General features: G+C 51.1%; 1 protein-coding gene and 4 non-coding genes across 5 annotated transcripts; all 5 read left to right on the top strand.

Annotated features, from left to right (window-relative positions):
• The first annotated feature begins 3,932 nt into the window (after positions 1-3,932).
• On the top strand, positions 3,933-10,201 carry Rpl3 (ribosomal protein L3). The gene is made up of 10 exons (XM_020173985.2): positions 3,933-4,004; positions 4,963-5,155; positions 5,649-5,817; positions 6,404-6,539; positions 7,713-7,899; positions 8,319-8,479; positions 9,038-9,139; positions 9,486-9,581; positions 9,858-9,977; positions 10,101-10,201. Exons 1-10 carry the CDS (start codon positions 4,002-4,004, stop codon positions 10,143-10,145), a joined length of 1,212 nt encoding a protein of 403 aa, XP_020029574.1. The 5' UTR covers positions 3,933-4,001; the 3' UTR covers positions 10,146-10,201.
• LOC141410570 (small nucleolar RNA SNORD43) lies at positions 4,429-4,491 on the top strand. The gene has a single exon (XR_012435416.1). It is a non-coding gene; the product is annotated as a small nucleolar RNA SNORD43 (small nucleolar RNA).
• LOC141410660 (small nucleolar RNA U82P) lies at positions 6,349-6,403 on the top strand. Its single transcript, XR_012435485.1, has one exon. It is a non-coding gene; the product is annotated as a small nucleolar RNA U82P (small nucleolar RNA).
• On the top strand, positions 7,944-8,035 carry LOC141410657 (small nucleolar RNA U83B). Its single transcript, XR_012435482.1, has one exon. It is a non-coding gene; the product is annotated as a small nucleolar RNA U83B (small nucleolar RNA).
• On the top strand, positions 9,294-9,385 carry LOC141410656 (small nucleolar RNA U83B). The gene has a single exon (XR_012435481.1). It is a non-coding gene; the product is annotated as a small nucleolar RNA U83B (small nucleolar RNA).
• Positions 10,202-13,240: the final 3,039 nt, after the last annotated feature.

Here is a 13,240-nt window from a genome sequence, read left to right as displayed (position 1 = left end):
CGCCTGTAATCCCAGCTACTCAGGAGGCAGAGATCAGGAGGATCACAGTTTGAAGCCAGCCAAGGCAAATAGTTCCTGAGACCCTATCTTGAAAAAACTCATCACAAAAAAGGGCTGGTGAAGTGGCTCAAAAAAAAAAGCAAGAGGATGGAAGTAGGGAACGAGCAGTGTCACTGGGGGAGGGGTAGAAACGGCTGTTGCAGTCATGGACTCTTGCTTTCATCATTCAGACTTCAGAAATGAGCTGCTCCCACTCGCCTCCCTGTCTGCCCAGGGACGGGGTGCAGTGAGAGTCTGCAGGTATGTGAGAAGGGTGGGACGCCCCTCCCTGCAGGTGTCCCCCCTGGCGCCAGTGTGCAGAGCTGCCTGTGGAAGGGAACCTGTTCATGTACGTGTGTATATTTGAGGGCACGGGTGCATGCTTGGTGTGTATTTGTACGTGTCTGTACTCATGTGTCCTGTGACAGGCAGTCTCTCAGGCACTTGAATCATGCCTCCTTGCCCCTGCCCCTGGCACCCTTGGCTGCTTCAGGAAAGCCCCCTCCCTAGGCTGACAGGGTCCTGTCCCATTTCACCAGTTCAGGGGCAAAAGGACACAGGGAGAAGCACAGACCTGCAGGCCAGCCCAACTTCCCTGTCAGACCAGCGGGAGGGCACATTCATGGCAAGGCAAGTGGTCCTGGCCATCAGTGGAGGGGACATTTGTGAGGGGCAGGACCTGGGGGAGGGGTTGTACAGTTTCACGTTACCACAGCATACACTGGGAATTTGGGGGACAAGGAGCCCAGGACCACTCCCCAGTATGAAGGGAAACCAAACTGAATGTGAACTTGGGCACCCTGGCCCAGAAACCGCTGGCCCCTTGACTTCTAGACCCAAGGAGGCTTGAGCCAGGCATCCAGCTGGCCTCATCCACCCAGGATTTTATCTGTCCTAGGGAAGGGTGTGATGGAGCTTCTTCCTGCTTCAGCCTCCTGAGGGCTATAACTACAGATGTATACCACTACACCTGGCCAACTTTGGGTTTTTTTTAAAAAAATTAAATCAGCTGGGTGTGGGTGGCTCATGCCTGTAATCAGCTACTCAGGAGGCAGAGATCAGGAGGATCACAGTTCGAAGCTAGCCATCGCAAATAGTTCAAGAGACCCTATCTTGAAAAAAATCTTTCACAAAAAAAAAAAAAAAAAAAAGGGCTGGTGGAGTGGCTCAAGCTGTAGGCCCTGAGTTCAAACTCCAGTACTGCAAAAAAAAAAAAGAAATCAACAGTCATTGATCATGTAACCCAGCCCACTTGCTTTGGCCTGTGAACAGCTCACAGATGGACTCATTGCCATGAGGTCTTCGTTTTTCACCAAGTGTCCAAGGCCCTGTGTGTGTTCCAAGCAGCATCAGCTGCCTCATACCCTGGTTCCTTTAGGAGGCCCCCTGTTCCCCATCCCAGGAGAAATGCCTTCAAGCCTTATATTTCAGGCACAATGGATCCTTTTGGCCATTGACTTGTTTTATCATGTAGAAGCTGTGGCTGTGTCACTAACCACATTCATCTTTTTTGTTTGGCTACACAGAGGCTCAGAACCAAATGGGAGGGCTCCACCCCTCTGAAACAAAGATCTATAATGTGCAGGCTGTATGCAATTCCACCTCTGGCTTCATCTCACTTCCCTTCCCTACTTCCTTAGTGTCGTCTTGATGCCTTGCACACATCTTGGTATGTAGCCTTAGACCTTCTTCTTGGAAGGACGAAGGATACAGTTAACCCCACGAATGGTAAATTAAACTATTCCCTGGAAAAGCACTGCCATCCACCCAACATCCCAAATGGATATCCTCCCTACCAGCCTCACTGCTTCCTCTCCTCACCCCTCCTCCACTCTGGCACACCCTACCCATCCTATAGTTCCTCAGTGGCCCTCTCTTTCTTTCTTCTTCTTCTTCTTTTTTTTTTTTTGGCAGTATGTGTTTGAACTCAGGGCCTCAAGCTTGAGTAGCTCCATCAATCCCTGAGTGGCCCTTTCTTTTGCATATTCACATCAGTGCCCCTTTCAGGTTCCCACTCTTGTGGCTCACATAGAGTATCAGAAAATGGCCCCCAGCCCCACACACAGCTTCCTTTCAGCACTTTTTCCCTGTCCAGCTGGTCCTTGTTCCTTTAAAATACACAGGTGTCCAAAAGCCCTCAGAGCCTTCCACTGCCCTGGGATGGTTTTCACCCCTTGGGGTGGGGATGTGGCTCAGTGGTACAGCACTTGCTTCTCACATGCTCAAGGTCCTGTGTTCGATCTCCAGTATTCCAAGAAAACAAACAAAAAGAAGTTTCAACCCCTTAAGTCTCCAATCTTGCATCAGAGCTCTACCCATCTTTCCAGACTGGCCTCTGATTCCTTTCTCTCTGGCTGCACCAAATCACAGCTACCCTTTGGCAAACCATTGTCTTCAAGCCTACCTTTCACACTTGACAAATAAGCATCCCTTAAGGTTCAGTTTCATTGACCTTGTTTCAGGGGAAATCCTCAGTTCTTTTTGCACAGGCTCCTATTTCATAGCTATGTGGTTGGCAGGCTCTTCCAGGGTAGGGGATTCAGCCTCACTTCCACATCACAGAGCCCTGGACACAGCTAAACAGAACAGACTCAGTACATGTTTGTTGAATGAATGAATACCTCATTTGATAGATGGGGAAACAGAGGCCAATGGCAATAGCCCAGTGAGCTATTGCACAACTGGCAAGACAGTGCAAGTCTATAGATATCCTCTTCTCTCTTGACTAGCAAGGGCTTTTTTTTGTGGGGGGGGGAGACTGGGTTTTTAACTCAGGGCTTCACAAAGCTGGTGCTCTACTGTTTGAGCCTCACCTCCAGTCCATTTTGCTCTGGTTATTTTGAATATGGAGGTCTTGAGAACGGTTTCTCTAGGCTGGCCTCAAACTATGAGCTCAGCCTCTCAAGTAGCTGGGATTATAGGCTTGGGCCACAGGTGCCCTGCTGGGAAGGGAATTCTTTTGAGGGGAAGAATTCTGCAGGATCTGAAGTGGCGTTTTTTTTTTTTTTAACCTTCATCACAATTTAATTAATTAATTAATTAGTGGTCTGGGGATGGAACCCAGGACTTTGTGCCTGCTAGGTAAGTGTTATACCAAAGCTACATCCCTAGCCCCTTCATCATGATTTTAAATAGTCAATTTGGTCTGTATGGCTATTTTGGTTTGGTTCTGTCAAAAGTCAAAATTACAATAAATTTAGTTAATTCACTTTATTAACAATTCATGACGCAGAAAGTCCTCAGAACCCGACTAGGTTCAAAGCACTCTGCACCTGCAACATGGCCAGCTATAGTCACATAGCCCGGGAACTCGTGATCTTCCTGCCCCCACCCCAACCTACCGAGCGCTGGGATTACAGCGGTGCCCACCAGGCCCATTTTGAAACCAAGAGGTATTAGACGCAAGTTGGCGTCGTGGCAAAAACACTGGTTGTCAGCAAACTAGGGTTTCAGTCTTTTTAATCTAGAGCTCACCAGAGCGGTGCAACTAATTCCACCTCACTGAGCCTGCTTTTTCAACGCTGCTAAAGAACAGCGCTAACTTGTGTGGGGCTGAAATGGGCTATCATATGCGAATGAGCTTTGGAAATGGAGCTACTGCAATCCACGTGAAAAGAAGCAAATACAACCATTTTCTCCATCTTCATCAAACGTGGCTACTGACGAAACGCCGTAGACTTGCTGCACTCTAACCTCTCAGCCAGCGTACGACACCTTTTCCTTAAAATTGAACCCAAGCGCTCGCCGTATGCCAATTCTGCTCTCCGAAGCGGACACCCACCTCCGATCACACGCCAGGCGCGGGAAAGCGTGCGCGAGAACGGCGCCTGTACGTGCCCTCTGACCCCCCCACGTCCGCCGCGGGCGCGCGCTCGCACGCCGGAAGGGGCGGAGCCAGACGGAGCTTTATATATTGTGCACCGCGGCGCATCCGACCTCTACCGGCGGGATCAGACAGCGCGATGGTATGTTTCATTATGGCGGGTCGCCTTCTCCCTGTAGCTGACGTGGATGAATCCGCGGGGCATCGTTGCCATCGTAGCCTGGCTGGCGCCGGGAGCGTGCTCCAGGAGCACGGGGGATTCAGCTAGGGCCTCAGCCGGGCTCATTTTCTGGGACTTTGCGGATCTTGTGGAGTAGGGAACGAGGAGGGCCGGCCTGGTCCTGCGGGGTTGCCGGGGAAGCGTTGGGGCGAGTGCAGGCCTGGATGCGGTTATTTTTGGGTCTCGACCTCACCAGTTTTGACATTAGTGGGGGTTTGGTTCATGAGCAGTTGGGGGCGTTAGGTATTGCATTTACTATGCGGGTGGGAGACTTCGGACGAGGTTATGTAGGCCCCATTTTGAAGTGTCTTGGTGCAATGTATAAGGCCTCTGGATCTTCAGAAACCACATATGATGAACTTATTGACGGGCGGACAGACACTCTGTGCTGATTGTCATGTTCTGATTGGCTCTGAATTCTAGTGGCCGATGTGCACCAGGCTGGCCCCTGTCCCGGGGGCGGGGGGATCTGTAGCACCATTATCGGTAGCCGTGTGTCCTGTAGTGGTGCTGACTCACCCAGGAAGTAATTTTTTGTCTTGGCTGGACTGGGGTTTGAACTCAGGCCGTCATGCTTGCAAAGCAGGCACTCCACCGCTTCAGCCCTGTCTCCAGTCCTATAAAGTAATTTTCAGTGGTTGTACTTGTCTTTGTTTAGTGTGAAGGGAAAAGTACGACGGCTAATTTGGTTGCTGGAGTTACAATCTCACTGAAAATTCTTTCTAATGTGGGCGATTGTAAAATGAGTGAACTTAACAGTCTTAACATGGGCGTCCTGAGCGGATGGCTAGCATTCAGCATTGCTGAGAACACTTAGGACAAGTGAGAAGTGAGAGCTACTTCTCAGTGTGGGTGCTAACGTTGTCCATTTTCTTCCCAGTCTCACAGGAAGTTCTCTGCTCCCAGACATGGGTCCTTGGGGTTCTTGCCTCGGAAGCGCAGCAGCAGGCATCGGGGGAAGGTGAAGAGCTTCCCCAAGGATGACCCTTCCAAGCCTGTCCATCTCACAGCCTTTCTGGGCTACAAGGCTGGCATGACTCATATCGTGCGGGAAGTGGATAGGCCAGGATCCAGTACGTACCCATTGTGCTGCCCAAGTTGGGGGTGGGAATTGCTGAGGCTGGTGTGGAAACATTTTGTGGGATCATGTAGTAGATCACATAGTGGTCATCTCAGTAACTGCACTGGTTATTGGTGTGGGGTAAGTATTTTAAGTTAAACGTTCACACAAGCGAGGGACAAAGTATGCATTAAGTAAGCACTGTTCTAGGCCGGGCACCAGTGGCTCATGCTTGTAATCCTAGCTACTTAGGAGGCAGAAAAAACCCATCACAAAAAAGGGCTGGTGGAGTGGCTCAAGGTGTAGACTCTGAGTTCAATTCCCAGTACTGAAAAAAAAAAAAGGTTGTGGGAGTGTATACTACTGCCATGGGTCTTGCTTCTCCCAACTCCTTGTCTTCTGATGCAGGTCGTTCTCCTGACCTAAATGGGCAGGTGTCAGTTTCTGACAATACAGCCCCTTGCAGGGATTGTCAGACTACTTCAGTCTGCTTGCTTGCTTTGTAGAGGTGAACAAGAAAGAAGTTGTGGAGGCTGTGACCATCGTGGAGACACCACCCATGGTGGTTGTAGGCATTGTGGGATATGTGGAAACTCCTCGAGGCCTCCGGACCTTCAAGACCATCTTTGCTGAGCACATCAGTGACGAGTGCAAAAGGCGCTTCTATAAGAACTGGTAAGTGTTGCCAGTAGGTTGTGCTAGAGAGCAGGGAACACCACCCTGGGCAGGGCATCAGTCTGGTGGGGGAAGAGCTACTCATACGTTTAGTTGCTTCTTGCAACCCGAAGCCCCTGGTTTCTAAGCTGGGAGCTGACAACTTCATTCTGTTTAGCCTAATGGGAGACGGTGGCCTGAGGACATAGCATTCCTTTGAATCCAGTCTGAAAACTAGTAGAGGCAGCAGGCTTACTCCCCTAGTAATGGTTCTAAGGTCTCTGTCCCAGGCTAGAATTACCAGTTTCTTTTGCTGGAAGTTGTTAGCTCTGCCCCCCTAAGATAGAGAAAGCTTTCTGGCATCCTGGAGCAAGGATGCTTGTGTTTTGAATGTTTGTGACTTACATTAACCTTGTGGACCTCTGCTCAGCTCCGCTCGGCTCTGCCCGATGAGCTCCAACCAGGCTCCGCTTGCCGGTGGAAAAGGCTCCTTAGAAGCCGGCAATGAGCCCCATCCCCACATGGTGCCAGTGCCTTCCGCTCACCCCTTGGAGGGTGATGAAGGCCTGCACCTGGCCCCTCTCCCAACTCTGCTCTGCTCCTGAAGGCACAAATCTAAGAAGAAGGCCTTCACCAAATACTGCAAGAAATGGCAGGATGACATGGGCAAGAAGCAACTGGAGAAGGACTTCAGCAGCATGAAGAAGTACTGCCAGGTTATCCGCATTATTGCCCACACCCAGGTGAGCAGCCCTGTGTGCCAGTTGGAGGCAATCTACTTGATCACTTAACTTTTCCCAGGGTTGGGGATGGAGCCCAAGAAAGGTGTCACCAGAGCAGTTGTTTTTCTGGCTCATGTCAGCTCAGAGCAATTTTGTGCCAAACCCCAGGGATCTTTGAAGATTAAGACTTCTGGTTTCTTAAACTTTCTTTGTAAAGAGATGTGCCAGCTACCAGGTGGTTGAAGTTTCTTCTGGGCCTGGGGTCATACTAAGGACATTGTACCCTCATGAGGCCTCTCTACAGGCTCACTTGCCAGTAGAGGGCACTGTGTCTTCACTTTCTGTTACTGAGGGACCCCATGCATAAATGTTGCAAAGTGCTTTTAGCTGAAAGTGGTCAGTGTTTGAAAGCTGGCTTGTTGCTGTCATCCAAGTTTGGGTTTTTTTGTTTGTTTGTTTGTTTTGCTTGAACAGAGGCAGTATGGGGGTTGCTAGGTTGCACTTTGCTACTTGAGCCATCCTTTTGGCTTGGTTAGAATGGGCATTTTCTACCACTTGAGCCATGACCCTATTCCCCCCTTTTGCCATACTATGGTTTGCACTTGGGGCTTTGTGCTTATAAGGCACTCTACTGCTTGCTACTCCTCCAGCTCCCCAGCCTTATTGTGTATGTGTGTGGTACTGTGTTTGAACTCAGGGACTGTACCTCAAGTCATTCCACAAGCCCTTTTTTGTGATGGGTTCTTTTTGGAGATAGGGTTTCAGGAGCTATTTTCCCAGGGTGACTTTGAACTGTGATCCTCCTGATCTCTGCTTTCTGAGTAGCTAGGATTACAAGTGTGAGCCACCTGCACCTGACTCCTCTTTCTCATTCTTAATAAAGTGCTTTCTTTTGACTGTGTTGTCAGCCTAGAAGTGGGCTTGTTTGTAGTTTCAGTACCCTGAAGGAACTGGCCAAAAGTAACCTGGTGTAAAGGAATGTGGGGCCCTGTTAGCTCATCCTTAGAGCAATTCAGGTACTGCAGTTCAAAAGAGAATGGTTCCCTTTGGCAGAAATGAGGGCCCTTCACTTTTTGTGAAGATTAAGTTCAGTTAGTTGTTGTGTCCTTGATGTCAGATTCCATCGCATGGCCCCAGTTCCTCCAGAGAGGAGGAGCCTTGGAGGCCAAGCTAAGCAGCAAATGTTACTTCTAGATGCGCTTGCTTCCTCTCCGTCAGAAGAAGGCCCACCTCATGGAGATTCAGGTGAATGGGGGCACTGTGGCCGAGAAGCTGGACTGGGCCCGTGAGAGGCTAGAACAGCAAGTCCCTGTGAATCAGGTGTTTGGGCAGGATGAGATGATCGATGTCATTGGAGTAACCAAGGGCAAAGGCTACAAAGGTGAGCAGTGGCTTGTTACAGGGAGTGGGCAGGTCTCGGGGCCAGCTGTTCTGTGATGAATGTGGAATGTGCGCTGGGCACAGCGCCTGAGTGAGACTGCAGAACCATTCCCTGTTGCCTTCCTTCTGAGAACAGCCCTGTTAGCTTGACTGGAGCTCTAGGGAGCACATGACATCACTGTGTACACCTGAACCTTAACTGTACACCAGTGCAAAAAGGGCAATCAGGAGCTGGGGTTTATTTAGACAGGACTTGATAGAACATGTAATGAGAATGTGGGGCTGCTTTTGTCCCATTGACCCTGCTACTGGCTCTGATCACAAGTGGCACAGTTAACAACAGTTGAGCATTGCCAGCAAGAAAGGGCTAGGGGGTGAGTGCCAGGCCCCTGATGGTTAATAACTACGTGTCTTCTCCAGGGGTTACCAGTCGCTGGCACACCAAGAAGCTGCCCCGCAAGACCCACCGAGGGTTACGCAAGGTCGCCTGCATTGGAGCCTGGCACCCTGCCCGTGTGGCTTTCTCTGTGGCCAGGGCAGGGCAGAAAGGATACCATCACCGCACTGAGATCAACAAGAAGGTAAGGCCCTGAGGGTGGAGCTGCAGTTCATGGGTGGGGGGCAGTGGGCAGTAAGGTGTCCTCAGATAGTTCTGGTGAGGCTGACCCCTTGATGCGACTGGGGATGGGTGTGTGTTTTTAGTGGTAATGGGGTTTAAACCAGGGCTTAGTGCTTAACTAGGCTGGCGCTCTGACATTTGAGCCCTGCTTGCAGCCCTGATTAAATAGCTGTGCTTCAGCCATACTGACCTTTAAGGAGAAGGATTTTTATGGCTGGTGGATTGGGCCCAGTACCTCCTGCTTATAAAGGCCAGCATTGACCTGTCCATTTTATAGTAGTGTTACTGGGTCAAACTCAAGATGCTGACAAATTGGGTCTTACCCTCACCCCTTGTTGAGTCTGGGGAGATCCCCGTTACGAAGACTTTCAGCAATTTGCCAGAGTCTTTCCAGGCCAGCTGCTGAATGTGGGGTCAGTTGTCCCTAGTGTTGTTGCCTTGACACTGCCTCCACCTGACTAATCCTGGCTCAAGCCTGCCAGCATTCCTGGGTGTTGATTCTCGTGTGCTTGATGTTCAGATCTACAAGATTGGTCAAGGCTACCTCATCAAGGACGGCAAGCTAATCAAGAACAATGCCTCTACTGACTACGACCTGTCCGACAAGAGCATCAACCCCCTGGTGAGTGCTGGGGCCAGCCCCTGGGCCTGCAGACACTTCTGTCCAGGCTTCTGTGGGCTGTGGGACGAGCTGATTTCCTGTGCAGCACCCAGCCGTGTCTTGTAAATAGCACTTTAGTCCGCTGGGGATGTGAATGAAGTGGGGCCTTAGACCAGCTGTTCTGTGATGAATGTGGAATGTGCGCTGGGCACAGCGCCCGAGTGAGACTGCGGAACCATTCCCTGTTGCCTTCCTTCTGAGAACAGTCCTGGTATGACTGGGTGGCTGGGGGTAGCCAGAACTTGAAGGGACAACTGCCTCCCATGTGTGATGTGAGTTGACTGGTGAGCTTGTATTTCTCCCCCAGGGTGGCTTTGTCCATTATGGTGAAGTGACCAATGACTTTGTCATGCTGAAAGGCTGTGTGGTGGGAACCAAGAAGCGTGTGCTCACCCTCCGCAAGGTAAGACCAGAGTCCAAGTCTCTTGTGGCTAGGAGGCCACCCTTCCTGTGTATGGGGGACCACAGGGTTGAGCCTGGTGGGAGAAGTCCCTAAAATGTCCTGGTGTGGCTGTTGGCCTCATTGTGCATCCTATCCTGATGGGGCAGGTTCAGGTCTTGTGCTTTGTTGGGAGCAGGACCTTTGCTCCAGGAGCTGGCCTGTGACTGAGAGTTTAGATATGCCAAGGAAGGTTGGCTACTGTTGCTCACAATTTACTGGTTGCACCTCTTTGTCCAGTCCTTGCTGGTACAGACCAAACGGCGGGCTCTGGAGAAGATTGACCTTAAGTTCATTGACACCACCTCTAAGTTTGGCCATGGCCGCTTCCAGACTATGGAGGAGAAGAAAGCATTCATGGTGAGCACCTCTGTTTGCCACCCTCATTTGGGCTGTGGGTCTTCCATAATTGCCTTGGCTAGAATGTGGGTCTTCAGACTGCCCCCTCCCTTCATCCTATTTACCTACTTTGTCTCTCCACAGGGCCCACTTAAGAAAGACAGGATTGCCAAGGAAGAAGGTGCTTAATGTTACAAGCACCCTGTGCAGCTGGTGGTGTGTTAATAAAAAATTTTTTCCAGTGACATGGGCCTGATTTTTCCTCTAGGCCTGGGAGACATCCTATTTGGGCCTGGGGCTGCCCCTGAAATGTGGACAGCCATCTGGGAAGAGGTCTGTGTGTCAGGATGGTGAGGCAGCTGGGTCTACCCTATGGAAGGCTTGTTGTTGGCACAGCCTGGGGGACAGGGCTGTGGCAGCAGGAGGGGGACTTGATGTTCCTGGTACTGTTGGTGGTTGTGGCAGACCCTGGCCAGGCCTGTTGAGTGCACAGAAGATAATTGAGCTTAATCCACCCAGTGTGCCTTCCAGTCAGGGCTTGCCAAAGGCCTTTTATGTTTTGCATCAGAGTGTCTTGGCACTGGGAGAGGGAGGGATGGCAGGCAGAAGTCCTTAGACAGCATCTGGAATTACAGGAGAACCTGGTGTCATCTGTTTACCTAGTTCTTTACACAGGTAGGTGAGCATGCAGACCTCAATTGATTAAGGCCTTCTGCTTCCCTTTTTTTTTTTTGCCCAATCTGGGGATTGAACCCATTTCTGAGTCCTACCTCAGTTCTGCCTCTACCCTGTACCAACATACCATGCTCCTTTTGCAGTTAGCACACCTTACTCCATACTTTGGTTCCAAATGGGGTTGCAGCTGGGGGCAGAGAGCCCACCTGCATATGTGTATCTGTAGTATTACAAAGATGGCCTTTGGGATGTAACTCCAGCCACCTGGTAGTATAAGCATGATGTCCCAGAAGTGACTTGAAATGGCAGGGAAAGCTGGTTGGTGCTGCTGGTAGATGTCACTGGGCAGCTCCATGGTTAGTTGGTCCCTGACTGGGTGGGAAAGCCATACCTACACATGGGCTCATTTGCATCCTGGTTGGTGCAGATCAGGTATGTGCCACAAGGGGGCAGAAGTAAGGAGTCCAGAAGTCAAGTTCTCTGCTGAGGGTCTAGTGTTTCACCAGAGTAGGATATTAGACTTGGTTTCTGCTGCTGGGAGCCTCTTGGTCTCAGCTGGGCAGGAATCCACTTCAACCCCCTTCCTGTCTTGTCTACTCTCAGCTTTAGTTTGTGGGCCACCCTTTCACCTTTAACCTGGTCCAGACAGCCACTTCCCACTCAACCCTCATAGGACAGGCTTTGCTGGCCTGAGGCCAATTTTGCCCTGCCCTGCCCTGTTGAGTCTGGGGTTAGTCTGAGTGACTAGGATGTAGGGTCCAGAGAACTGGTCCATGGACCCAGGACACATCCAGTACCACCCACCCAAAATTTATAATATACAGTTCCTCGCAGATCAATCTGCTCCAAGAGCCCTTACCTTAGATAATCCCTACACCTCACTTCCCATCTGCACAGCTTTCCCTGGAAAGCAAGTCCTTGCCCAGGATGGACACCACCCTGTGATGAGTGCTGCCTCAGTGGGAATCAGGCTGCATGTACCAGCAGGTGTGTGGAGGGGTATTCTACGCATCAGCTGTCATAATTGCTGGACAAGCAACTGTACGTGGCAGTGCCCGTTCTATGGCTTTTGAAGTAACTGCTGTGAAGAAATAAGGCCGTTGGGTACCAAATGAGGCCTCTGGGACCTGAAGGCATAAAGGATGCAGCCTGTGAAGCTATAGGAAGAACCACCCTCCCTGCTGCTGCCACCACCAGATGGAAAATAGGTAGGAAAGCCCTGGGGCAGAATGGAGGCTCTGGAGGAGCTCCATGAAGGAATCTATGTCTGCCTACTTAACTCAGGATCCCCTACCTCCGCAGCATGGAGCCTGACATGTTCTGTGGTTGGACTCTATACATATGCCTGGGGTGTCCCAGGGCACCTCTGGGGTCCCCTGCATTTTTGTGGGGTGGCTGGGTCATTGTCATGCCTTTCCCACTTTGTCTAGACATGTCCCTGAGGGTACATCCCCTGTTCCTATGCTGGGCATTTCCTGTCACGCTTTCTTCTCCAAGCCACCCCCACATCCCCCCACCCCGCCAAGCGGGTCTCGTGGAATCCTGTGGTGGCAGAACAAGGAGTCTCATTCTAATCCTGAGAAAAGAAAAAATACCTGCTGGAAATTTCAGAGCAAGTGGGAACAGGGAAGCAGTGGTGGGGCTGCCCTCACCTTAAAAAGGCAGCACAGAGCCATGTCTAATCTGAACTCAAACCAGTGGGGCTGGCCCAGGGTGTGAGGGTGGCCAGCTAGCTACCACCTGGTGGGCTCACTCCAGAATGGCAGTCTTCCTTCTGGGGGGGCTGCTCGAACCTCTCCTCCCTCCCCAGCACTGCTGACACCTCACCTTTCCATGCAGCTAGTTGTCTGAAGCTCCGTGGTCCCTTGCCCTGCCCTGCCCTGCTCTCCATGCGATGCCCCTTGACCAGCCTGGCATGCAAGGCCTGCAGTCTCTCCAGCATCAGAGCCCCTTCCTGGTCCAGTCTTCTAGCCAGCCCCCAGGAGCCCCAGTAGCTTCCCTTCACTTTCAGGAGCAGGTCCAGGAGCCCACCTCAAAGGGAGGCAGGAAAGCAGTGTCCATAGGTAGAGGAGGAGGAGGAAGAGAGCACCCAGAACCTTCCACTGACCTCACCTGCTTACTGCAGGTGCTAAGATATGCACATCTTTGGGGGCACTGGGGTTTGAACTCAGGGCCTCACACTTGCTAGGCAGGTGCTCAACCACTTAAGCCACGCCTCCGACTTATTTTTATTTATTTATTTGCAGTTTTAGGGTTTGAACTCAGAGCCTATGCCTTGAGCCACTTCTCCAGCCCTTTTTGTTGATGGGTGTTTTCGAGATAGAGTCTTGAGAACTATTTGCCTAGGCTGGCTTTGAACTGTGATCCTCCTAATTTCTGCCTCCTGAGTAGCTAGGATTACAGGCATGAGCCACCAGTGCCCGGCAAGGTTGTGCACATCTTATCCCTGTCAGATCTGAGTACATCACTCCCGGGATCTTCAGGGTGACCCAATGTTGCAGATACAAAACTGAGGCTGAGAGGGAACAAATAAGTTGCCCCAGGGTGCCCAGTGTCTAACTGGTAAGCACTGACATCCTTCAGCCTGACCCCATCCTGGGAGGGGACTA

Source organism: Castor canadensis, chromosome 8 (assembly GCF_047511655.1).
Source record: "Castor canadensis chromosome 8, mCasCan1.hap1v2, whole genome shotgun sequence".
NCBI classification, from domain to species: domain Eukaryota; kingdom Metazoa; phylum Chordata; class Mammalia; order Rodentia; family Castoridae; genus Castor; species Castor canadensis.
Note: the sequence above shows the minus strand (reverse complement) of the source record. Positions and strands in the feature narration are given on the sequence as shown.